The sequence below is a fragment of the Chelonoidis abingdonii genome, chromosome 9, assembly GCF_003597395.2.
Source record: "Chelonoidis abingdonii isolate Lonesome George chromosome 9, CheloAbing_2.0, whole genome shotgun sequence".
In the NCBI taxonomy this organism is placed as follows: domain Eukaryota; kingdom Metazoa; phylum Chordata; order Testudines; family Testudinidae; genus Chelonoidis; species Chelonoidis abingdonii.
In genome coordinates this window covers 77,533,494-77,558,981 of record NC_133777.1, presented here as the reverse complement: position 1 = coordinate 77,558,981, position 25,488 = coordinate 77,533,494, and the positions used below count along the sequence as shown (strand labels likewise).

Genomic DNA, 25,488 nt, shown 5'->3' with positions numbered 1-25,488 from the left:
CATAACAGAGCTCTCAATATGCTGTGTTTGAAATGAAGTACTTGACTATCACAGGGCATCTTCTGTCCTGAAGAAATTCCTGCTTGGAAAGTTATGAGACATACACACAAATCCCTCTGCAGTATACAACAATCTTCACTTCCTGTCCTGAAATGCTGCGTGGTGCTGCTGTGCATTGCTAAAGATCCTACACCTCAAATGGCTATTGCCATTGGCTCAGCACAGGTTGGCTACCTATAGTTTGTTAAACGTTTTAGGATCCTTCTCCATGAAACAATATAAATGTAGGGTACAATGTAAAATATTGTAGCACTAGAACAGAGGCATCCAATAAAATAGAAGCATACAGCACATTAAAAAGCTGAAAAAAATGCTGTCTCATGTTATAGAATCCAGTTATACCAATGAGCATAGAAAACTATGGGCTGCTGTGACCTGAACGTGTTACTGTTTATCCAACTGGTCTTGGGGAGAAGGGAAGAAAATTCAAAAAGTTCTTGTTTTTAACTTATTTATATATAGACATATATGAGATGAAAATCAGGTTATGGTCTTTTAAAAATATATTCTAAAGAGCTGCTGTTTTAAGCAACAAGCCTAAAAAGGAGCTGCGTTTCATTTCTCCTCTCTGTTTGATGTTGCTATTTAGACTGTAAGCTCTTCAAGACAGGGACTGGGACTTCCCACATGGCTACAGTACTTCTGGGTGCTACATAAACATCTCCATCTCAGTTTGGGCAAAACTCCTCAACTTTAAGCTCCCAAATCCCACAACAGTGCATGAGTTTACATATTTCATGTTCTAATGAAACTTATTACATTAATAACCATGCATCTCCTTCCAACCTCCAAAGATTAAAAAAAGTGTCAACCACCACCACAAACAAGTTTTTAATTTTAGTAGTTATCAGTTTAAGAAGCTCATTCTATACCATATCCATTAGTTTTTATGTATTATACCAGGCAATAAATATTGTTACAAGCTGATAAACACACTTGTTTTGAATTCTATAAAATAAAGAAGCTGTCCATCTATGGAAGGCTAAAGCTATAAAGAAAGTTTTCACGTGGCTTTTGCAAGCACTGCACTGTGTCTAAAACGTTTCCACTTTCCTCCTTCCCGACTCACATTAAAGACCTTTCTTCTAGAAGTGACCAAATACTACAAGTCCTGAACAAACCCCAATTCTATTTTTATTTATTTATTTATTCAACCTCAAGGCCCTGGCATATGCATTCCACGTGGCTGAAGACCAAACAAAGGCTTGTGTGTCTGCACTGATGCTCTTTTAACCATATTGTGAAAGCAAGCATACAGTAAAAGCATCTACTGTGGTAGAAGACCTTTGTTGAGCGTACACATATAAACCCTCAAAAAAGTGATACAACACTGAGATTTTACTGTCATAATATCCAGCCACTGTCACCAAACTCTAGATATAATGGTCCATAATTACTGTATTTAAAACATTTTATGAATCTTGACAAATTGTTTTAATTGTAACACCAAAAAGCCAGACTCCAGTTTCTTGCAATAGAATTTTTATTTTCAGAAGTTGTAGCATTTGCATTCGATACTTCGAGGATTTTTTAAGTCCTGTTCACCTTCTTCAGACAAAGAGTTACCCGTAATATATAGCTCAGTAGTTTCATCTGCAATTCTAGAACAGAATTCCTAAAGCCATTTACTGGAACAGAATGGAAAAATCACACGGTCTACAAAGGTGCAGACAAAAGGAAGGTGCAGACCTTGGTCAGGATACATAGGACTACACAGTTGGACTCAGAGATACATTTCAGCATATTTTAAGAAAACTGTCAAGGGTGCCCAGAGCATTGGATGGGTACTCTTTTATTGCTTAGTATAAAGCTAAATAGTGTACTTTTTATGTCAGTACTGAGAAAACCGACCAATTTAAGAGTAATGTTGGCATATGCAGGTATTTAAGACTCCTTTGCAAGACCAAGTAAGTAATCCTGTTTTTGTTCAACTATCTGTTCAGGCATCTACTTGAACAGGGGGGAGTGGCATGGTATATTTGTATTTGGTCAATCTATTTAGCAAATAATATACTAATTCTGCATGGACACAAACTTAAGAAGGGTGAACTTTAAAACCAAAAGAGAAAATACACAACAGAACTCACTTATAGAGTATATCTACTCTGCATTACAACACAAGCACAGGACTATTACTGGGGTACGTCTGGGAATGTCAGCCTATGAGTAGGCAGGTGCAGGTTTTCTTCAGACTGAATGGGAGTTTTGCAAGCAGTCACATTTGACATGTCTACACTAGGAAAGGTTGACAACACCTGCACTGTCTACATTCATTGCAAATCATTAGTTAAAATGTGATAACATTTTAAAAACACAATCATTTCTCCCAGACATGCCTAGTAAAAAAGCCCTCATCTGAGAATGAACAACTTGCCTCCTTCTCTAGTCAGTATAGACCAGCCAGTAGTCAGAAAGCAGCACATTAAATCTTGAAATTAGAAATTCTACAAAGTGTTAGGGCAGGTCTTCACTACCCGACCAATCTATTAGGGATCAATTTATTGCGTCTTGCCTGGACACGGATAAATCGATTCCCGAATGCGCTCCCCGTCGACTCCGGAACTCCAGCTTGCAAGAGGCGGAAGTGGTGTCGATGGGGGAGCAGCAGCGGTCAACTCACCGCTGCCCTCACGGCCAGGTAAGTCGACCTAATATACACCGACTTCAGCTACGCTATTCTGATGCTGAAGTTGCGTATCTTAGATCGACTCCCCCAACCCCCAGGGAATCAAACAACGGTTGGTTGAACAGAAAAGATGAGGAGGAGTTAGCTGTAAACTGACAAATGAAAAGCCACATTCTAAGAACATAATTTGTTGGGGAAAAGTCAACATGTTTTTTTTAAAGGAAAATCATGCCTCACAAATCTACTAGAATTCTTTGAGGGGGTCAACAAGCATGTGGACAAGGCAAATCCAGTGAATATAGTGTACTTAAGATTTTCAGAAAGCCTTTGATAAGGTCCTTCACCAAAAGCTCTTAAGCAAAGTAAGCTGTCATGGGAAAAGAGGGAAGGTCCTCTCTGGGACTGGTAACTAATTAAAAGATAGGAAAAGGGTAGGAATAAATGGTCAGTTTTCAGAATGGAGAGAGGTAAATAGTGGTGTCCCCCCCAGGGGCCTATACTTGGACCAGTCCTATTAAACATATTCATAAATGATCTGGATAAAGGGGTAAACAGTGAGGTGACAAAATTTGCAGATGATACAAAACTACCCATCAATGATTTAGATAATGGTATAGAGTGTACACTTATAAAGTCTGTGGACAATACCAAGCTGTGAGAGATTGCAAGTGCTTTGGATGACAGGATTAAAATTCAAAATGATCTGAACAAACTGGAGAAATGGTCTGAAGTAAATAGGATGAAATTCAATAAAGACAAATGCAAAGTACTTCATTTAGGAAGGAATAATCGGGTGCACGCATACTAAATGGGAAATGACTGCGTAGGAAGGAATACTGAGGAAAGGGATTGGGCCGAGGGACATACTGGCCGCTGCTTCCAGCAGCTCCCATTGGCCTGGAGCAGCGAACCGTGGCCACTGGGAGCCACGATCAACCGGACCTGTGGACGTGGCAGATAAACAAACCGGCCTAAACACTGGTCTAGATAATACTTAGTATTGCCATGAGCGCAGGGTACTGGACTAGATCAGTGGTTCTCACAGCTGGTTTGCCGCTTTTTCAGGGAAAGTGCCTGGGAGCCACAGTTGGCTGAACCTGTGGATGCAGCAGGTAAACAAACCAGCCTGGACCGCCAGAGGCTTTCCCTGAACAAGCGGTGGACAGGCTTTGAGAACCACTGGACTAGATAACCTCTTGAAGTCCCTTCCAGTCCTATCAATCTACTCAAGATAGTCCAGTCCCAAGTAGACTACGAAGAGCTACAAAAGGATATCACAAAACTGGGTGACTGGGCAACAAAATGGCAGATGAAATTCCATGTTGATAAATACAAAGTTATACTCATTGGAAAACATAATCCCAACTATAAAATGATGGAGTCTAAATTAGCTGTTACCACTCAAGAAAGGGTGGTCATTGTGGATAGTTCTCTGAAAACATCTACTCAATGTGCAGCATTGGTCAAAAAAGTGAACAGAATGTTGGGAATCATTAGGAAAGGGACAGATAATAAGACAGAAAACATCATATTGCCTCTATATAAATCCATGGTATCACATCTTGAATACTGCATGCAGATGTGGTTGCCCATCTCAAAAAGATATATTGGAATTGGAAAAGGTTCAGAAAAGGGCAACAAAAATGATTAGGGGTATGGAATGGCTTCCATATGAGGAGAGATTAATAAGACTGGGACTTTTCAGCTTGGAAAAGAGACGACTAAGGGTGGATATGATAGAGGTCTATAAAATCATGCCTGGTGTGGAGAAAGTAAATAAGGAAGTGTTATTTACTCTTTTTCATAAATACAAGAACTAGCGGTCACCAAATGAAATTAATAGGCAACAGGTTTAAAACAAACAAAAAAGTATTTTTTCCACACAACACTCAATCAACCTGTGGAACTCCTTGCCAGAGGATGTTGTGAAGGCCAAGACTATAACAGGGTTCAAAAAAGAACTAGATAAGTTCATGGAGGATAGGTCCATCAATGGCTATTAGTCAGAATGGGCAGGGATAGTTTCCCTAGCCTCTGTTTGCCAGAAGCTGGGAATCGATCACTTAATGATTACCTGTTCTGTTCATTCCCTCTGGAACACCTGGCATTGGCCCCTGTCAGAAGACAGAATACTGGGCTACACGGGCCTTTAGTCTGACCCAGTATGGCCGTTCTTATGTTCTAAGAATCAAATTGAGTATCACTGATCACAACTAACTCCACATTTTGAGATTATCACCATGCCTTTACATGCTGTCTGCAGTGTGGTGTCCCAACAAAAACAAAAGAACAAATCGTTCAAATAATCTAAACTAAGCAGGTCAAAGATGACAGAGAAAATAAATTTTATTTCTATAATTTAAAAGGCTTATACTCCTCAGTTTTAATTCATTAAATCTTAAAATTGTGTATTTTTTAAACATTCATATAAAAGGATTCTTAGTAACACCCACTATATATTATCCAGTTGTGAAATGATTAAAGATGCAGATTTTATGCTGTATCCAAATTTTTAAGAGTATATAATTTAAAACATCCTTGGGTTATTCAGCACTGGCTACCTTATATAAAAATGCATAAGTAAAGGGTTTAAGGAAAGAGAAATACGGGCCTTTATTCATTATTTCAAGTTCTGCAAGCAATTCATGCTAAATCAAACTCTGAGGAGTCTGGGTACTCAGCACCATGAAATGTCCATGCTGGTTAATAGTCACCATTCAGATTTCCATACAAATGTTATGTTGAAGACCTTATTTTCTATTATTCCCTTTTGCTTTCATGTATTTCTGAGGCACTTTTCAAACACCCAGTTAGATAAGCACCATGTTTGATGTCATAAAATGTGCAAATGAAGCAGGCTGCAAGGGTGCACACAGAACACAGCCACCAGATATGAGAGCTGTAAAAAAACTAACAACAAAAAAAACCCCAAAACAAACCACCAAAATTGTGCCTGTAAACTTTAAGAATTTCAACAAGCATGTAATATACTGACACACAAATGGAAGTCTTTCCTAAAATGGCAGAGATAGGTTCTTTGTTTTCAGTAATGCAATCCTCTTTTCCACTGTATTTCACCACATCTTCACTATTCACAAATCTTCTGATTCTTTAGGATGGAATTAAACATTTCTATTTATTCTGTGCTGCTTTTTCCCTTCACTTCAGGATTTATTATTCAATTCCATATGCACAGATAGTAACTTATCTCCAAATGTTCCACAGTGAGGTCCTATTATTAAGAATTACTGAGCAAGGTCAATTGACAGTCTTTGATGTTTCCCATTATTTTAAAGGTTCCATTTAAAACAGACTATGTTTTGAATTTGAGTCTAAAAATAAAGCAAAAGTGAGGTGCGTCATTTTCTAAGGGGTTTACTTCCTTCTTTTTAACGAAAATAACAAACATTTTAACAAATCTGTGGCTGATCCAAGGTATTGCATTCTCACAGGTAAGATATTAAACAAATAAGGAAAACATCTGAATTAAAAAAGTACACAATTTGGCCCAATCAGGGTTTCACATTTCAACTTAAACCTCATTTTGTTTCTCCAAAGCTTAAAAACAAAACAAAACAAAACAAATCTCATCTCTCTCTTTTCTGAAGAAGTTCCTATAGAAGGAGGAATATTTGATTGGTGGAAGTGTTATTTTGCTTATTAGCTAGCACGGTGGGATTTGGCTGATGTATCACGGGGTTTATTTTCTTTGACTCATAATGCCATGTGATCAACAGGGTATTTCTACACCATTCCTATGACATCTCTATTTCAGGAGGTGGTGTTCCTGAAAATAACACTTATCAAGCTGTAATGCTGAAAAGAGCTCATTGAATCCAAGAACACATACTTTTTCATAATCTAATTAGTCAGTGCCATGTATCTTCAACTAAATCTGTATCATGTAATTCATTGAGAAACAAACACATTACTTTTAATAACCTTAATTATTATTTATTTTTTAGCATGGGTTAACGTAACTGTATTTACATGCAGTGGACCAAATCTGATTGCTTAAAAGCAGCATTAATATGTGCCCATATTCTAGCTGAGATGGGTCCTTGCAGAGCCCAGTAAGAGTAAAATAATCTACACAGGGGAGAAAGAGACTGTCCGCAAAGACCTTTGTCAGGCACCATGTATGCATGAACATGTAGACCACTTCCCACAGCACGAGACCACACACCTGTAGTTTCACCTTCATGGCTCCTGCAGCTGTCTTAGTGGGTCCCCATGTACATCATCAAAATAGATGCTACACTGAGGACACGTTACAATTTAGGATATGTAGATATGTAATATTGACATTTCTTGATATGCAGATATGCAATACTGACATTTCTAGTGGTATACAGCTTTTCCAGTTACTGGGTTTTCATGGCAAATTTAAACCTCTAAATGAGGATTCAGTGGTAATTTTCCAGATCTAGCTATCAGAGCTAAGTCGTTACAAAAAGCAATAGAATTCAGATTGCCCCATACTACATTTATGCATGAGACTAGTTTAGTCTATAAATTGTTCTTCTGCTTTGTAAGTCAGTTAAAATATAGCAAACTGAACTGCTCTGTCCTAACACTTTGAACAAGCATGAAACCAAAATCTTAAGATAGTAAATGAAAAACAAATTAACTACTATCACTGTGTTATCTCCCCTAATTCTGAGGTTGTGCATAAAACATCATGGATCAAAAGCACTACTTGTTAAAATGAGGCTTTTACGATGCTCTTTTTCTTTTCTATTTTTTCCCTGCTGTCTAAGGAAGGCAGTCACTCACCAAGTGGCAGAAATGCAAGACAGTTTCCAGCCATGGACAGCTCGTTGAGGCTAGGGAGTTGGCAGAGGTGGCGGGGGACACACCATAGATAATTCCCATCAGCACTGAGGTACTGCAGGGAAAGGCACATATGCAGCCTTTCAGGTAAAGCTATCAAACGATTGGTTGAAATGTCCAAGGTCTGTAGCTCCCTCAGGTCTCCGACTTCTAGAATCAAAACATCAAATATTCAGACATGGCATTAATCACTGTATTTCTGCAACAAGACGACAAAAAAATACAAACTGAAATACAGCTCACAGAAAAACTTTACGTATTTACATGAACGCGGTAGCCTCTACTTAATTTGTTAGCCAACTCCATCCTTCTGCCAAGCCAGCCTCCCTCCACCTTCCCAAAACTAGCACAAGTCTCCCATATGCTCCTTCCCATTACACTTCCCCTCATCGCTGCTTGGCTTCTTCACCAATACCAGAATTTGACAAGTATCATTTACTGCAAATTCCCTCCAAAATGTATTTGTAACATCCTAATAATGTATTCTAATTAACGATTGTTTAAACATTAAGGTATCATCACATTTCATGTTTCCACAAGATAAGGATAAGGCAAACTGGAGTCATTTAAACCTATTAAGAAAAAACAGCCCTCCTACCACTTAATTTGTAACTGAAGTTCTATACAGACTTAAAAATATGGTCCAAGCTACACAGTTTAAGTAATTAAATTTCACTAACTTGTAATTACATTTAAAAAGACAAAAATACAAAGGTTCAGCAAAGTTTTGGAGATCGATTACTATGAATGCTAAATTCTGGGAGAACTGGTTTTCTGTTATTTGGAGTGTATTCAGATCTGCTGCATTCACAAGGTTCCCTTTTTCTTACCAAAATAAAAGTGTGGAAACCAATTAAAAACAAATGAAGCAGGTTTAAGCTCATCACTAGTCATGTTGTTCTGGAACTGCCAAGAGCACTATGCTACATATCTGTGTGTTATGATGTAAGAGCTTTGGCTCAGAACTGAGCACTTCATTTCTTTTTCTTTGAAACTCCCTGGTTACCATTTTCCCCTTAAATCCTTATCTTGAGGAGCACGTATCAGCTGGGCAACATGTGTAAATATATGAGAAAAAAAAGTTTGTCTAAGATAAATTTAAATAAGTATAAGAAAAATATCAAATGTCATATATCTGGTTAAATATGTTAATCAATGTGAAAAAACTGCAGCCACCATACATCAAATACTTCATATTTACACACAAAAAACTGTCCATTACTTTCATCATTATGTGCTTGAAAGTAAAACTTAATTAATGTAGTTATCTGTAGGTTTGCATGCACATACATACAAAATCATTCTGATTCCATTTTCTGACTTTTTATGCTGAGTTATGAATTTTTTTAAAATGTGTTATTTGTTTTCCCCCAAAATTTTATGCATCATTACCTATGGAACTTATGGCCATAGGCACATAATGCATTTTACGTTATTTTTCCTGCTAATATAGCAACTGTAGGTTTTAGAGTAGCAGCCGTGTTAGTCTGTATCCGCAAAAAGAGCAGGAGTACTTTTGGCACCTTAGAGACTAACAAATTTATTTGACCATAAGCTTTCGTGGGCTACAGCCCACTTCTTGCATCTGAAGAAGTGGGCTATATCCCACGAAAGCTTACGCTCAAACAAATTTTAGTCTCGAAGGTGCCACAAGTACTCCTGTTCTTATAGCAACTGTAGTTTGTGTAAGTACCTCTGAAAAAATACAGCAGAATTTTATAATGTGAATACTTATACTAGTATGCAGTCATCCGTATTTTCTTGTGGAACTGCCTTTATTACTATAAATATAGGTATAAACAAATGATCGGACCAAAATCAAAATCAGGACAGTGAGTGGAAATTATAAATTCATAAAACAAAATACATAGCTGAAATGCTGTTAGTGAAAATGTTACACATGAATATAAGTTCATATTAACTTTTGTAACATCTGATAATACAACACTGATCATCTCCTTAATCAGATTCTCCCACCATTTTTAACTGCAGTGGGATTCATACACATATGTACATAATGTTTCAAGTAACTCTACCAAATATCAACACTAAATGTGCTTAAAAAAGAACTACAGTTAATTAACACTATTTGTTCTGCACCGTGGAAGGGCTAGGCTAGACTGGGAAAATAGACTGTGTTTAATAATCTGCTAACACATGTTAACTAACATGTTTTACAGTGCAGTCTATTTCCCAAGTCTAGACATGCCTGGAACTTTACTCACTTTTCTGAATGCACAATTTGTAGCTGCACGTTTATAATTACTTCTATTAATTTTCTTTAACTTGAAGAACATTGCAAACATTTGCACATTGAAGATTTCAAGAACTCTTTATTTTATGTTTCAAATAATGTTCTATAATTTTTTTGTGGGTAACAAACATTCTTAACAAGACCTGCAACCCATGTTCACACAAGTAGAATCACTGACTCCAACAGGACTATTTCTGGGAGTAGGATTTGCAGGATTGGGACCCCATTTTCTATTCTGGGAACACTGATGGTGAGATACACATTAAGAAGCAGATTAAAGTGACTGATTAGGAGTGGGGGAAATAACCCTGTTAATTCTTTTCATCTAAAGATTCCAAAGCATGCCATAATCTTTCCAGACTATAGGTCTGATCCTGTGAGGTCTTGACTGCTTCCATGAAAGGTGATCAGTGCCGTCAACTCTGATGGGAAGAAGTACTCAGCACCTTGCAGAACTGGGTTTTGTGCAAAGAGGGATTGCTTCACTCACTCCTGAATGCAGTCATCTCTGGCATGAAGACGATAGACATAGTTTTTTCAAGGTTAAATACAACTATGGAGAAAGGGGATTTAAAAAAAACCTACTACTCTGTCACAGAGATTTTTTTGAAATTACAATCAAGGTAGTACTATTTCTGTTAAACAAGAATCCTTTGTGCCCCTATACTCCCTCTGCAGCAGCAGCTAGAAAATTAACTATTACCAGAGCTCTGCTAGCATTTTCTGTGATGCTTGGACCCTAACAAGTAAACAAAAAGCTATGTTAATTTCAAGCACTGTTAGAGGCAATGGGGAAGAAAGGAGGGAGAAATCAAATGGGGAAAAAGACAGGTAAAGAAAAATGCCATTTGCAAGATTCTGAGAGAGTACTTAAACAAGAGAAAAGTAAAAAGTTGTAATAATAGTTATATTGGGCTTTGTGTTTTTCAAATTGTTCTGTGAAAACATACAAAATTTAAAATACATGTTAAACCTTAAAGATTAAGAGAAAAAAAGTCTATATTCCCCTTTCAACGTAAACAATTCTACAGTTACGTGTAGTAAAGAGGGGACAATAGATCCCAATAAAATACTTGACAACATCCCTTTATAAAATAAAGCTGTCAGCAGGAACAGTTTCTATGTGGAAGTAACAGTTCTCCTGAAAACCTTTTGGTTACTCATTTTGATGCTGACAGTGCTCAGTAGCTTTAATTGCTTTTCAATACCTGAAGTACACACTGAAAATTAATTACTAAAGCACAATAATTGTTGAATAGGTGCACAAAAGCAACATAGTAAGAACAGTCTCATTTTTAACAGCTCTCTACTCATGACATATACACAAACAAAGCCCTGTGCTTTAAAACAGTGACAGGAAGTGAGCCACCTACATTCAGCCAAACCACTGACCACATGCAGTTTGTAACCGGCTTGATTATTTTCAAGCACTAACCTTTCCCTCTGCCACTAAAAACAGTTTTCTAAGGCTATGTCTACAGTAAGGACCTTGGAGCTTTACCGCTGTCAGGTCTCTTGTGTAGCCGCTCTATGCTAGTGGGAGAGAGCTCTCCCGCCGGCATACAGTAGAACCTCAGAGTTACAAACCCCTCGAGAATGGAGGTTGTTCGTAACTCTGAACAAAACATTATAGTGGTTCTTTCAAAAGTTTACAACTGAACATTGACTTCATACAGCTTTGAAACTTTACTATGCAGAAGGAAAATGCTGCTTTTAACCATCTTAATTTACATGAAACAAGCACAAAAACAGTTTCCTTACCTGGTCAAAAAAAATTTTTTTTTATCTTTTCCTTTTTTTTTTTAATAGTGATTTATGTTTAACACAGTACTGTACTATGTTTTATCTCCCCCCCGCACCCCTTGGCTTTCTCTGCTGCTGCCTGGCTGTGTAGTTACAAAAGAGGTATGTGGTTGACCGGTCAGTTCATAACTTTGCTGTTTGTAACTCTGAGGTCCTACTGTAAATAAGCCACCCCAACCAGCAGCAGTAACTATGATGGCGGGAGAGTGTCTCCCACCAACATAGTGCTGTCCACACTGGTGCTTTTGTCAGTGAAACTTGTGTTGGTTGGGGGTGTTTTCTTCACACCTCTGACCGACAAAAGTGCTAGCATAGATATAGCCTAAGAGGGGCAGTGTGGGAAGCTGAGAGCCCAGTCTCTCAGCTCCGCAGGCAGCTCCCTGCCAGAAGCCCAACTTCCCCACAGGCTCCCACCCGGGAGTGGGGTCCAGCCACCCGGCTTCTTGTGCCGGCTCCCAGCTAGGAGAGGGGTCCAGCTGCCCAGTTCTCTAGAGAGTGGTTCTTAAACTAGGGCCGCTTCTTATTCAGAGAAAGCCCCTGGCAGGTCGGGCCAGTTTGTTTACTTGCCATGTCCGCAGGTTCAGCCAATTGCGGCTCCCACTGGCCGCGGTTCACCGCTCCAGGCCAATGGGGGCTGCAGGAAGTGGCATGGGCCAAGGGACATGCTGGCTGCCCTTCCTGCAGCGAACTGCGGCCAGTGGGATCGGCTGAATCTGCAGCTATATATAACTAGAACCTCTGTACATCAGACCTGGATTGACTCAGGAGGAATTTAAAAACAGCTTTTAGCTGATTATAGTAGAGATGACCTGTACATGTCAATAGTGGGGGGGGGGAGGAGGAGGGCAGTAGCTTTAGCAGATGTTAGTGAGCATTCTCATTCCATGTAAGCATGCTCCGTACAAGCCAAGCAGCAAATCGGGGGGGGGTGGGGTGGCTAGCAGGGGTGGGGAAGGCAATCCGCATGCGGGTGGCGGGTAGGAAGGGGGGTGGTACGTGTCCCTGCGTCCCCACCCCATGAGTTGCTTCTGGGTTAAAGCAAATATTATATACCTTTAAATACCACATTTAATGGCCTATCCAACAGATCACATTTTGCAATTGTTAAATATTTAAAATTTTCTAGCACAAATTGGCACTTACGATAGTTCTATGCCACCTTCAGATAAGCAGAGTTTGACCACTAGTGAGAGATGGTATAATTAGCTTTGAGGAAAGAAAAAGGGAGGGAAAAAAGGATCACATTTTGTCATTGATGTTATGCAACAATTTTTTTTCCTAGAGTTTAAAAAGTTTCACATTTATTGTCTGTAAGAGACTTGCGATAAAATGACCTTGTTCTCCATTTTTGCTATATAACTTAACAGTTGTGGCAACGCTAGTTAAAAAAAAAAAAAAAAGGAGATATTATAGAGGACGAGTACAAGGTGTGAACCAAGGGTTCTCAGGACAAATATTTTGATGGCCTCAGTGTGGCCACCAATGCTTGCTGGTGGCTGCTCTCACACTTTTTTCTAAAACACTTAATGAGCTTTAGGAAAAACAAATATGCACATAACAGGTCCAAATCATTGTAATTTATTTATTGCTAGCTAGTAAGTCTGTTGTGAAAAATGATATTAAACACAGAAGTATCACTTTTCACTTATATACACACTACAAAAACAGGCTACCTTATAGTGTGTATATTTCCTCCATCTCTTTTCCACCCTCACTCATTTGTCAGTGTCCTTGTACATGACATCTAACTTAAAATCAAATCACGTTCACCTTCCCACGGAATGTAGTAGACTACTGAACAGAGTGAGACTATACATGAATAAGGTGAGAAAAAGCTAGTTCTTAAGGTAGAAACCCTTGAGCACATGCTTAACCTTAAGCAGATAAGTACTCCCACTGAAGTTGCAATCCCACAATCACTTTTTACTGTATGTGATGCTCACTACAATGAACTGCCCCATTGTAGACTCACTAGGTCAGACTTCGCAACAGCAAGTGCTACACACAGTGCCCCTAATTCAGCAAGTCATTTAAGAACACACTTACCTTAATGAATCTAAAATGGGACAGTGTATGGCACGGTAACCAATGCACACCAAAGTGTTTGTCTGCAGAGCTCTCAATCTAAGGCCACGTCTACACTACGGGAGAATATCGAATTAGCTAAAATCGGTTTCTTAAAACTGATATTATAAAGTCGAGTGTGCGCGTCCACACTAGGCACGTTAATTCGATGGTGTGCGTCCATGGTCCAAGGCTAGCGTCAATTTCTGGAGCGGTGCACTGTGGGTAGCCGTTCCATAGCTATCCCATAGTTCCCTCAGTCTCCCCCGCCCCTTGAACAAAGAAGTAGATAGAAACGTGCTCTATCAACCAAGATCAATCCTGTGTTTGTTCTAGAAAAACCTAAAGATAAAAAGAAATGTCCCCTCGACCAATATAAATTAGAAACCACCGGTGAATAAACATACAAAAGACTACGACCCGCTCCAAGACTAAAGAAGACATGTAATTTGAATTGCACTCCACAAAAGCCCAAAAAAAATAAACCCCCTAGCAAGACCCCAGAAACTACAAAAACAAAAGTGGTCCAATACCAAGACACACCAACCCCCAAAACCCTCTAAAAACAATAAAAAAAGATTTCCAATCCATAAACCCAACCAACCAAAAGACAAACCAAACAAACGCAGGACCAAGTTGAAGATTAGTGATGTGGATGGCAACATTTCTCCAGGGAGATGTGAGAATCTCGCACCATGCATATCAAGAACTGACATGAGAACGATGAACCTTCCACTTGACACCAGCGCAGCAGAGCAGTAACCTTCCATCATAAACCATGACAAAAAAGCACCAGCCCATATTCAAACACACCCAAACAACCACCAGTACAACGGATGGTAATATCAAGGGTTGCATGAACCTTTCTCAACACATATAAATAGACATGAACACGACAAAAAAATACACAAATCTTACTGCAATCTGACTGGAGGCAAGCCCATACAGCCAACTTAATGAATCACACTAACGACCGGGCTGAATGCTGAGAATATAATGAAGAAGCCTCTAAAGTAACTTTCTGGGGATTACACCCACACAGACACGACTACCCACATGACACATCCACTCGCACCACAATCGAGACCAAACGAAGCAGAGTTTGTTGTCTTACAAAGAACACGTCACAAAACAAACACGACAAGCTAACCCTCCCACCACAAACGGAAGAACAATAAGAACAATAAGCCAAAAATAAGCCCCAAATAAAATAAAAACCTCGCGCCCTCAGCACACGCCTAGAAGGCCTACTAACAACCCACGAGAGTCCCCGACCTTAACAGGCCCTCAACTCTACCCCAAGAGAATCATGCAACCAGCCTCGCTTTCTCCTCAAGTACAACCCACTCCACTTATCAAATAATATTTACCATCTCAGTTAAGTGACTTATCTAGATTTGCGAGAAACACACTGTCAACAATAAATCAAAGGAATGAACTGTGAACATAGCATAGTTGTAGAACACCGGGCACACAACCAAACCTTCCAACCATCCACTTCGTATCATTATGCCCTGAATTCAGCCTGTCATTTTCGTGGAATGACACTTTTATTTAAGCAGCACTCGGCCCATATTAACTAGGGTGATATTCAACGACTGCAGATCAATAAACAAATATGAGGCTACACAGGTGTACCCCTTAAGGGTTCTAAAGAAGTAAACATCTGCACCAGGCCAAAAACGTCTTATAACTAACCAGTGCTAGTACAGTGACCATAGCGCACCTGACAGGACCATCCGCACAGGGTACCGAGTGCCCCAAGGTTCGCTTTCAACGAGCAAATGCCATGCGTCCCGACATCAAAGGGACACACCACACACACTGACCGCCATAAACCTACCGCCCGCAGCAATCGCTGACAAACAGGACCATTCAACAATCCAACATCGATTGTGCTGCTAGGTACAGGCAGCTAGTGCCCTACCTGTCCTGGAACGTGCGCGCACACCACGCGACAAGCCGGCCACCAGCAGGTCATAGGCTCTAGGCATGCAGGGACGAGGACCACATCCAGCCAAGGGGTCCAAATCTGCGCAACCCCCCCTGCCCTGAGCACACACTCCACACCCTTTGTCTGGCCGAAACACCTGGCAAACTAGGCCGCAGCTGGAAAGGTGTAGCACTGCGAGACACAAGAGCAGACAGAGCGCGGAGACCCCATGACAACCCCCCAGATCAAACAAACACACCCCTAAACACTCGCTAGGAAAGCCCACACGAAACGAACCTGCTGGCTGTTACACGAGACCGAACGATAGCGGCATGACCACGGAACGATAGAGGACCAAAACCTGAACCTTACCGCCACCTGAACTAAGTTGCCCGCCCAGTCACCTGAAGAGTAAAACATCAAGACAACCTGACAACCCTGAAACTGCAGCCCGGAGCCCTCTTGCCACACCCAAAGCCACACAAATGAACATAGCCACACAACCTAGACGACACAAGCAACCTACACAACAACCCACAGCCCCAAGCCTTCACCCCAACTGTATACAACCCTCGCCCAAACAAGATGAGCACCCATCCACAGCTAAGGAAGTCCTGAAGCCTCCCAGCTGGACCCCCAATACAAGGCTGTAGAGAGTGACAGAGATGGGACAGGGGATGGGCATCAGGGGAAGGGGCGGGCAAAGGGTTCAGCTAATCGTGATAGTGGCCAGCACCTAAAATCAATTGGTAAGAGATGCAGAAACCGAGATAACCACATGATCTCATCCTGGTGGGATCCCCAATTCGGCCGAATCAACAAGAGTCGAGAGAGAACAACTGCAACAGAAACGCAAGAAAGCAAACAGAAAACTATCTTTCAGCACTCCAAACCAGCTAACTCACCATTCATCACCACAGAGCGCACATACCCACAAGTACAGAGGAAAAACTCTCTTAGGGGAAACACAACACCAAAACTCCAGTCATAACAATGACAGAGAACCATGAGAACAAGAAGAGTTCGCTATGTAACCAACAATAATCGTTAGCCCCCTGCACCAGGATAGGGTTCTATGACTAGGGAGTTTTACAAGCACAAAATAAAACAGTCCTGCTCTAAAAGCACACTGACAACGAATTCGTGGAGATCTTGAAGTTACCTGAGTTCCCTACAATCGGCCCCTGCCCACACACCAATCATCTTCCGAGAAAGGATATGCAGGATTAGGCATCTTAGGCCTAGGGCACACCTCGTTTAAATCGTTAAAAGAGAGTTAAATGATTTAACGCTGTTACCCGTCCACACTACATAGCTCCTCATAACTCGATATACAACGGGCTCTTAAATCGATTTCTGATACCTTACCCGACGAGAGCAGTACCGCTAAAATCAGAATACTGCACACCTACTCCGGCATAGATAGTTAGTAGGACAGGCAAATCGACGTTAGGCACTCAAGGAGTATCCCACATGCACCAACAACTGACCGCCGACCAGCCCAATACAGAAATCCTGAGCACTGGCCAGGTAAACAGAGAAAAGCCCCCAGCGAACTTTGGAAAGTCAATTCGCTGCTTGGCTGCGTTGAGCTCTCGATCACACACCAGTAACAATCGCAGTCTACTGAGAAATCCGAAAAAGAGCACAGCCTGGACCGCAACAAAACGTACTGGACGAGTCGCATATATGGGGAAGGAGGATCCAGCCTGCTCAACAGAACCACTCCGCATATCGAAAAGACAAATGAAAAAAATATTATGACAGAATTTTCAAAGTCATGAACGGGAAAAGGCCACAGCAGGGACTGCCCCTCAAGTCGCCAGTGAGACCAAAGTAAGAAGTTAAGCGAGCTACAGCCACAAAGGCACCTACCACACCCACCCAGAGAAGCACCACACAAGCAGTCCAGGGTCAGGGCCCACACGAAAAACATGGCCCGCTCTTCTCATGCTCGAGCTGCCAATAGACAATTTTACGCGGGACCTGAGCAACACCAGTACCCACTCACCCCAAACCCACACACCCCCACCCCACCACCCCCCCCCCCCCTCACCATAACACCCCCCCCCCATCGCCCAGGCATATCAGTCCGCGGGTCTGTAACACTATACCGACACCGTGCTGGAGATAACTCTGTCGAGGGGACAAAAGATGAGCGCCCAACAAGGAAGAAACTTCGCTGACAGCTATCACAGGCAACCCCGTTAGCACCCAACACAGCCAGGACTTTATTGATGACCAACCCCGAATTAACAAATCACACACTCTCATCAAAGCCACAAGCCCAGAGCAGTAGAAAAGCCATAGGAAGCGACCTCTGTGAAAAGTGCTACCACCTTGTAAATCACTATGAATCGCATCGTGAGTACTACAAAGCTCTTTGCAGAAACTTCTGGGAAAACAAAAAAGCCCGATGGTCACCCGAGATATGACCACTTATCGTCAATCGCCACTGCCAGTAGCAAGTAATTCGATCAAGACCTCACAAAGCACAGAACCAGCAGTGTGCCCGCCCAAGCTAGAACCGCTGAACATAAACCTAGAACAACAATTACATTCTGCAACATCAACTGCGAGATAGTAATTACCTTAGAGAGTTATATCATTCATTGTAACCTGAATGAAAAATTGACAGAGAACTTTATAAATTCCACCCCGGGGCAGACATGGCGATTTTCATCACTGAGGCAAAACAGTTAACTCCTTACCTTGCTCGAGCAAAAGCCGGTGGGAGAGGAGAGACAATGAAGCGCGAGTTCTCACAGCGGTTGGCGAGCACCGAATCTACCCAGGATACACAAGAGACGATAAATATAAACCACCGATTACACTGATAGCTAGCAAAATTTCGTGGGGAGGAGGGGAAAGAGGGGGTTTTTGGGGGCTTTGCCGCCCCGGGCCCTGGGTTCTCTAACAGGAACATACAGAGCACAAGATACATGTGTAAAATAAGACAAAACGCATCTGTGACGACCAGCAACCACACAGACAAGGCCTAACCATGGCTCAGCATGGAACTTAAATATTGGATGCCTGGACCCCCATGCGCTACGCCTTGAGATCTGCAACACCAAGAGCCACAGGCACATCACAATATTAACAAGAATGCAACAAGCGACCACCCATGTAGTGAAATCAACATGTGCTGAGCCAAAGTGATAAAGTGAAATATGTGACGTTGCGACAACAATACAAGCCATTGTTCTGTAAAAACATGTATCCTTATAACATACTTCATGCCCTCTTACCCATCCTTCCCCCAAACCGGCGCCCTGCCACAACCAAACCAGCAATGGTCCGGAGCCCTCCACCCTCAAGACCATCCCACGAAGAGCTAGCAAACAAGATTAAGCGCGGAGGAGGAATAAGAGAACATGAGATTGAATGTTCTCAGAAAATATGGAAGTAACCACGCCAATGACAGAGCTCATCAGAGAGTAACAGGATGTGCTAGCACCAAGTACACGGAAAGATGCCCAGCGAACACAGGAGATACACGCGAGACGAACGCTCCGAGACCCACGATGAGAGGTGAGCCAGGAAGCGATCAGCGATGGTGGGGCGATACTACGCCCGCAGCTGCTGCGTGCTCAACCACTGATACTCCCAAACGCATGTAAAGCACTCTCAGAAGAGCAGCAGGCTTAACATGAGGTCGCCCCCGCTGCAACCCATGTTCACGCCACCCCAGCAAACACACACCCACACTGTCCACTACTACCCACTCCCAGACGTCGTCAACCGAACACCACTGGGAAACGAGCTTCACTGCAGCCCCGCCAACCACGCTCCACCCCCGGACAAGTCCAAGCAAAAGCTGTCATTAGCGTTGAAATGCAGCCTAAGACTTCTTCCTTCCCATCCATCCCTACCCCCAAAGCACAAGGCAGCAGGGATACCCCCTGCATTCCTCTCCCTTGCTTAAATACCCCCCGCCCACTATAAAAATAAACGAATACCAAATCCACAAAAGGGGAGAGGCGTGGCGACTACAGGGAAGTGACATTAAAAACAACCGAATACATGACTTTCTTAAAACCAATACTAGCAACTGACTTTTAAATGACACGCACAACCTCAACGACTTTTAGAAACACCATACGACTTATTTCCTTCAGCAAAAGCTGGAACAGTAACACCGGGGAGGGTCGCGTCGCTTCACAAAGGGAATGAGTCCAATCAAGCGGGACCCGGGGAGGCGTTCATCAAGGAAACAATACAACAGCACGTCACACATCCACCACCCCTACCATCACCCCACCACCCACACACACCCCCCCACCCACTCACCGTGACCACGGCACGGTGGCTGAACACTCGATCTTCACGGGCTTCTGCTCGATTGCAGGCCCGCTCCCTGGGTGCTCTCTAAATCCACGCCCCAGACACACTCTGCCCTGAACCGTCAAGCTACAAAGCGCCAGGATGAATTTGCCTAGCCTCCCACCACCCCACCCCCACGCCATAACACAATGTCCCCCCTACCTCACAGAGATTGGGAGCACACAGCAAAGCAGCAATAACAAACAGGACATGGTTGGCTGAGGTCTGAGCGACCCACTAAGTAAGGATCGCCAGCGCCCTTTTTAAACGGCCAATGCACAATGTCTACCCCACCTATCCTGCTGACTGCTCAGCTGTAGTTGAACATGCTCCTGACCACTGTCCAAGGGGGGCCTTGTAATGGCTTCATGAGACGGCCATCAAGCGGCAAGTAAGGTACCTAACAGGATAACGACAGCATTTCAACACCCAAAGGTTATTTTCTGGTCTGGGAAGAATTAACCCTTGCTGCAGCCGTTAAACAGGTCAATGCCTTCTGAAAGACACGAGGCGAACATGAACCTTCCACAGCCATCCCCCAAACGCTGGAGGTTGTGACAACGCCTCCCCTGTCTATCGCAACCATGCTGCAAAGCACATGGAAAAAGTACCCCCCTTCCTCGGCTCTTACGTACTGGGTCCCTCTGGCGCTCCTGGGCCGAAGACCAGCAGAACTCCTCGCCGGTCCCACCATGGCCCTCCCCCAAAACACGCGTAGGCGGAATCCCATTGACAGCACCAAAAGTCATCCCACCCCATACACCCCCCATGCACGTCTCCAAGAGCTCACAACCTTTCGTAGCCAAGCAGCCTTAACGATGCTTGGCTACAATTGCAATGCACCCAGCAGCCCCAACAGGTAGTTCGCCCACTCCAAAATTGACTCCCCGAACTAGAGACCCATAGCTGTCTCGCATTGCAAGCTTCCAGGGCATGCAAACTCGCTTCTCCACTGTGAAGGCTGCTCTCATCATGAGTATTACGGTTCTAGGCAAGAGGGAAAGACAATGTAACACAGAAGGTTCAAAGAAAGTGACTCTACGCATGCGGAAATTTCCGCAGCCACTGGAACCCCGTCACTCACCACCAAACCCGCCACTGCAAAAACTCACTATGCCGGTCCCGCCAATCTGTGCTTGTTCCCAAAGTCAAATCTTACGGCGTGTCAATGGGTAGAAACCTGCACCATTAACAGCAGTAGCTCCAAAACGCAGAGGGCCACCATCGCAGTTAGGAGAATTTCATGTCCATCCGTAACGATCGCTGGTCACATCGCCGCACTGCCAGTAAGTGCCTCCTCCTCTCCTCCTCCTTTGCAGTATCGGTTCAGCATAGACAGCACGAGAGTGTGAAGTCGTTAGTGCAACCGTTCACCGATAGGCGTTACTGAGTCTAGCAGGGTCACATGCTCCTGCCGTCGCTATGGCATTTGCTCAGTTAACCCAGGGAAAAAGGCGCGCGAATGGTTGTCTGCTGCTTTCACAAAAGGGAGGGGTTGAGGCTTGTATCCAAGAACCACCCGCGACAATGATTTCAGCCCCACACAGCACTGGGCTATCAATCTCCAGAAATTGCCAAGGGGCGGAGACTGAGGAGAACTCATGGGATAGCTATGGAACTTACCACAGTGCACCGCTACCAGAAAATGACGCTTGAGCCCATGGCCAGGACGCCACACCCAACTCGACATTAAGCGTGCCTAGCGTGGACCGCGCACACCGACTTATAAATTACAGTTTATAAGAAACCCGATTTTAGCAATAATTCGAGTATTCTCCCCTAGTGTAACGTGGCTTAGATTGAAGCTCTGCAGAAAACACTTTGGTTGCGATTGGTTACCGTGCCATACACTGTCCATTTTAGATCATTAAGGTAAGGGTGTGTCTAAATGACTTGCTGACATTAGGGGCACGGTGTAGCACTTCTTGTGCGAAGTCTGGACCTGTAGTCTACACAAATGGGGCAGTTCCATTGTTAGTGAGCATCACATTAAGTAACAAATGTGATTGTGGGATTGCAACGTCAGTGGGGTACTATCCTTAAGGTTAAGCAGCGCTCAAGGGTTTCTACCCTAAGAACTAGCTTTCCACCTTATTCAGTATAGTCTCACTCCTGGTTTTTCAAGTAGTAAACAACTACCATTTCCGTGGGCAGTGGAACCGTGATTGATTTTAAGTTAGATGTCATGTTACAAGGACACGACCACAATGGTAATGGAGCGGTGCCGAAAACGAGCAATGGAGAGGAATATACAACACTATACAAGAGACGCCTGTTTTTGTAGTGTGCTATAGTAAGTGAAAAAGTGATAACTTCTACTGCTGTACATAAATCATTTTTCAACACAGACCTCACAAACTTAACCTAGAATAAATAAATATACCAATGATTTGGACCTGTTCATATGACATATTGTTTTTCCTATAAGCTCATTAAAGTGTTTTAGAACAAAAGCTGGAAGCCAGCCACCCACGCCAAACGCATTGGTGCCACACATGAGTCTCCTCACACACAACACAGAGACAGGAAAAACAGACAAAGAGATCTCAGCCTGGAACCAATGCGCCTGCCCGTGGACCCTGCTAATCCACCTTTTCTAAAACACTTAAAATGAAGAACTATTAGCCGAAAAACAAAATAAGCACATAACCAGGTCAAATCATATTAGTAATTATAATATTAATTGCAATAGCAAGAAGTCATGTATAGTCCGAAAATGATATTAAACACAAGAAGTACAACTTATATCACATTAATATACACTATCAAAAAACAGACAACACCATTATAAGATATGAAAATTTCCCTCAATCTCATTATTACCCAACACACTCACATCAATATATCAATGTCCAACTAAGATACACCAACTAACTTAAACATACAAATCACGTCCACCTTCCACGAATGTAGTAGACTACGAACAGAGGAGACACTACATGATAAGGTGAGAAAAAGCTAGTCTGTAAGGTAGAAACCCATTCGGAGCACATACTAACCTAGACCGTACAGTAACACTACCTCACCTGAAGTTGCAACCCCACAATCACTCTTTTTACCCCTATGTCGATGCACAATACAGATAACTGCCCCATTGAGTAGACTCACTAGGCTCAGACTCGACAACAGCACTCGCTCTCACCACACACAGTGCCCTATTCAACAAGTCATTTCAAGACATACCACTAACTTAATGGAATCTAAAATGGAGACAGTCAGTATAAGGCCACAGGTAATACGCAACCGCACAACTCAAGCGTAATTTGTTCTGCAGAGACTCATCACAAAACACAAAGCACACACGTCTACCACCACTTACCACGGAGAAATACAGAATAGCTTAAAATCAGGTTTCTCTAAAAACATGACATTATCCAACGGCACCGACGTAGGCAGCGATCCCGACCCCCTCGAGCACGACACTCCACCACATCCGCTGTAGTGACGTCCATAGGTCCAAGCTCAGCGTCATTTCTGGAGCGCCGCGCAGCTGAGGGTAAGCCGTTCCAGCATCCCATAGTTCCATCAGCTCTCCCCAAGCCCCTTGGAATTCGGGGTTTAGAGTCCCAGTCCTGAGTGGCCGCAGACAATAACCCTTGGTGCGGCGGGTGGTCCACGGATACAGCCCTCAACCCTCCTGGTGAAGCAGCAGACAACCATTTCCGCGCCTTTTTCCCTGGCTTAACTGAGTCAATGCCATAGCCAGCAAGCAGGACCCTGCGACGATCAGAACGCCCTCCATGCGTGAACGTTGTCACCACCCTGCAACACGCTCGGGCGTGCTCTATGTCGAACCAGAACTCAAACGAGGAAGGAGAAGGAAGGAACGTACTGCCAGCTGCCGGCGATGACAAGCGATGAGTGACATGAGCCTGAATATCCCCAACCGTCAAGAGGCCACTGAACGTTCTCTGGAGCTACTGCGGTAATGGTGCAGGTCTACCCATTAGACGCCGATATATTGGACACATGGAAAACAAGCCACAGAACCTGGCGGGACACCCTGCCATAGTTTTTGCAAGTGTGGGACGATCGCAGTGGGCTGCGAAACTTCGCAGCGTAAGAGCAACTTCTTTGCAACAGCATAGACACTCTCCCCTGCCAACTGAAACACCCCATAAACTAGATGAGCAGCAGCCACAGTGGAAGCAGATGAGCAATAAGCCCTCTGGAAGCTTGCAATGCAAAAACTAGGCAGTCGGAGTCCCAATTTGACAGTGCCGAAGATCTAAACTGTGGGGCTCTCGCAGCTAGACCAGTAGCCAAAGCAACCCTCAAGCCACTGCCGCTAACACGCAAAGGCCATGATCAGCTACTTGATACACGGCAGGTGAAATAGTGGAATGACGTTGCTCGCGGCAATGGTGATCCCCTAAGTGTGGGGGGACCAAGATCCCGAGCAACAGCCAATCTACTCTAGGCCCAGAGCGCAGGAGCACCCAAGTACGTAAAACGCGGCGTACCTTCCATGGACCGCAAGCACTGGCTGGACACAGACTTCCCCAACATCCAGTGCAGAGAGCCACCGAGGGTTCATACCCCAATCCGTCTTCAGCCAACAGCCATTACCCTGTTTAACACGGTCTTGCAGTCAGAGTAATCCCAACCACCAGCCACACCACCCCCCACACCCACACCCCACCACGCCCCCCCCTCCCACCCCCACCCCACACACCCCCCCCCACCACCAACCCTCCCCCCCACCACACCAACCACCCCACTGCACCAACCACCCCACACCCACTCCCAACCCACCACCACCACCCCACCTACACAAGCCCACCACGAACACGACACACCACTCGCTCACCCCAAATAACCACCCCCCACGCCCACCCACCCACACCACCCCACCCACACACACCACCCCACCCCCCGCACCCACCACACCCACAAACCCTCAGACAGGAAAAAACACAGTTGGGGAAACGTGAAATGCCTGTTCCCGTATCCTGTGACATAAAGTAATCCCTCGCACGCACAGCTCACGCACACGACTTAACAGGCAACCTGGACCAGATCAGGGCTCAGCGAGCAGCTTTCAACAAGCTGCAGCAGCAAGTAGCAGGATGGTGGCCTCAGCACCACGTCCACTCTTTGCCGCTCTTCAAACAGGGCGCTGGCGAACATCTCACCTTTACACCCCTCAGCCCCTCACGCCACCACCCAACCAATGCTCCAGCCTTTGCCTATTCGACCTCTCCTGTAGCTCAACACATCTCTGTAGAGAGCATACGCGGCGAGAACACGTACCGGAGACACGGGCTGCGCGCCAATGAGGACAAATCACACTCGCCAGCTGAGATCCCCACAGCAGCACACGCACCATAGGCAGCCATTAGAACACCCAGCCACACCCAGAGGCGCAGCGTGCATCATCAACAGCAAAGCCCTTGCAACACGAATGCTAAGCCACGCCAGCGCGTACGCTGCTGACCCGCTGCTCGCTTTTCAGACTCTTCCCTCTGAAACCCTCCCCCTTGCATCGACCCATCCACTACCACAGAACCAACCCCACACCCTTCCCCACACACGATCTACTCCTACCACGCTTGCGAAGACGAAATAAACGTCAGTTATTGTTTACAA

The 25,488-nt window shown here is 43.8% G+C and overlaps 1 protein-coding gene across 3 annotated transcripts in view; it reads right to left on the bottom strand.

Moving 5' to 3' along the window:
- Positions 1-25,488, bottom strand: part of LRRC28 (leucine rich repeat containing 28) — a 103,823-nt gene that overhangs the window by 22,996 nt on the left and 55,339 nt on the right. For all 3 annotated transcript variants that reach the window (XM_032783035.2, XM_032783036.2, XM_075069710.1), the window contains one exon: positions 7,463-7,669. In XM_032783035.2, coding sequence (XP_032638926.1) covers positions 7,463-7,669 — 207 coding nt within the window. The remainder of the gene's footprint in view (positions 1-7,462; positions 7,670-25,488) is intronic.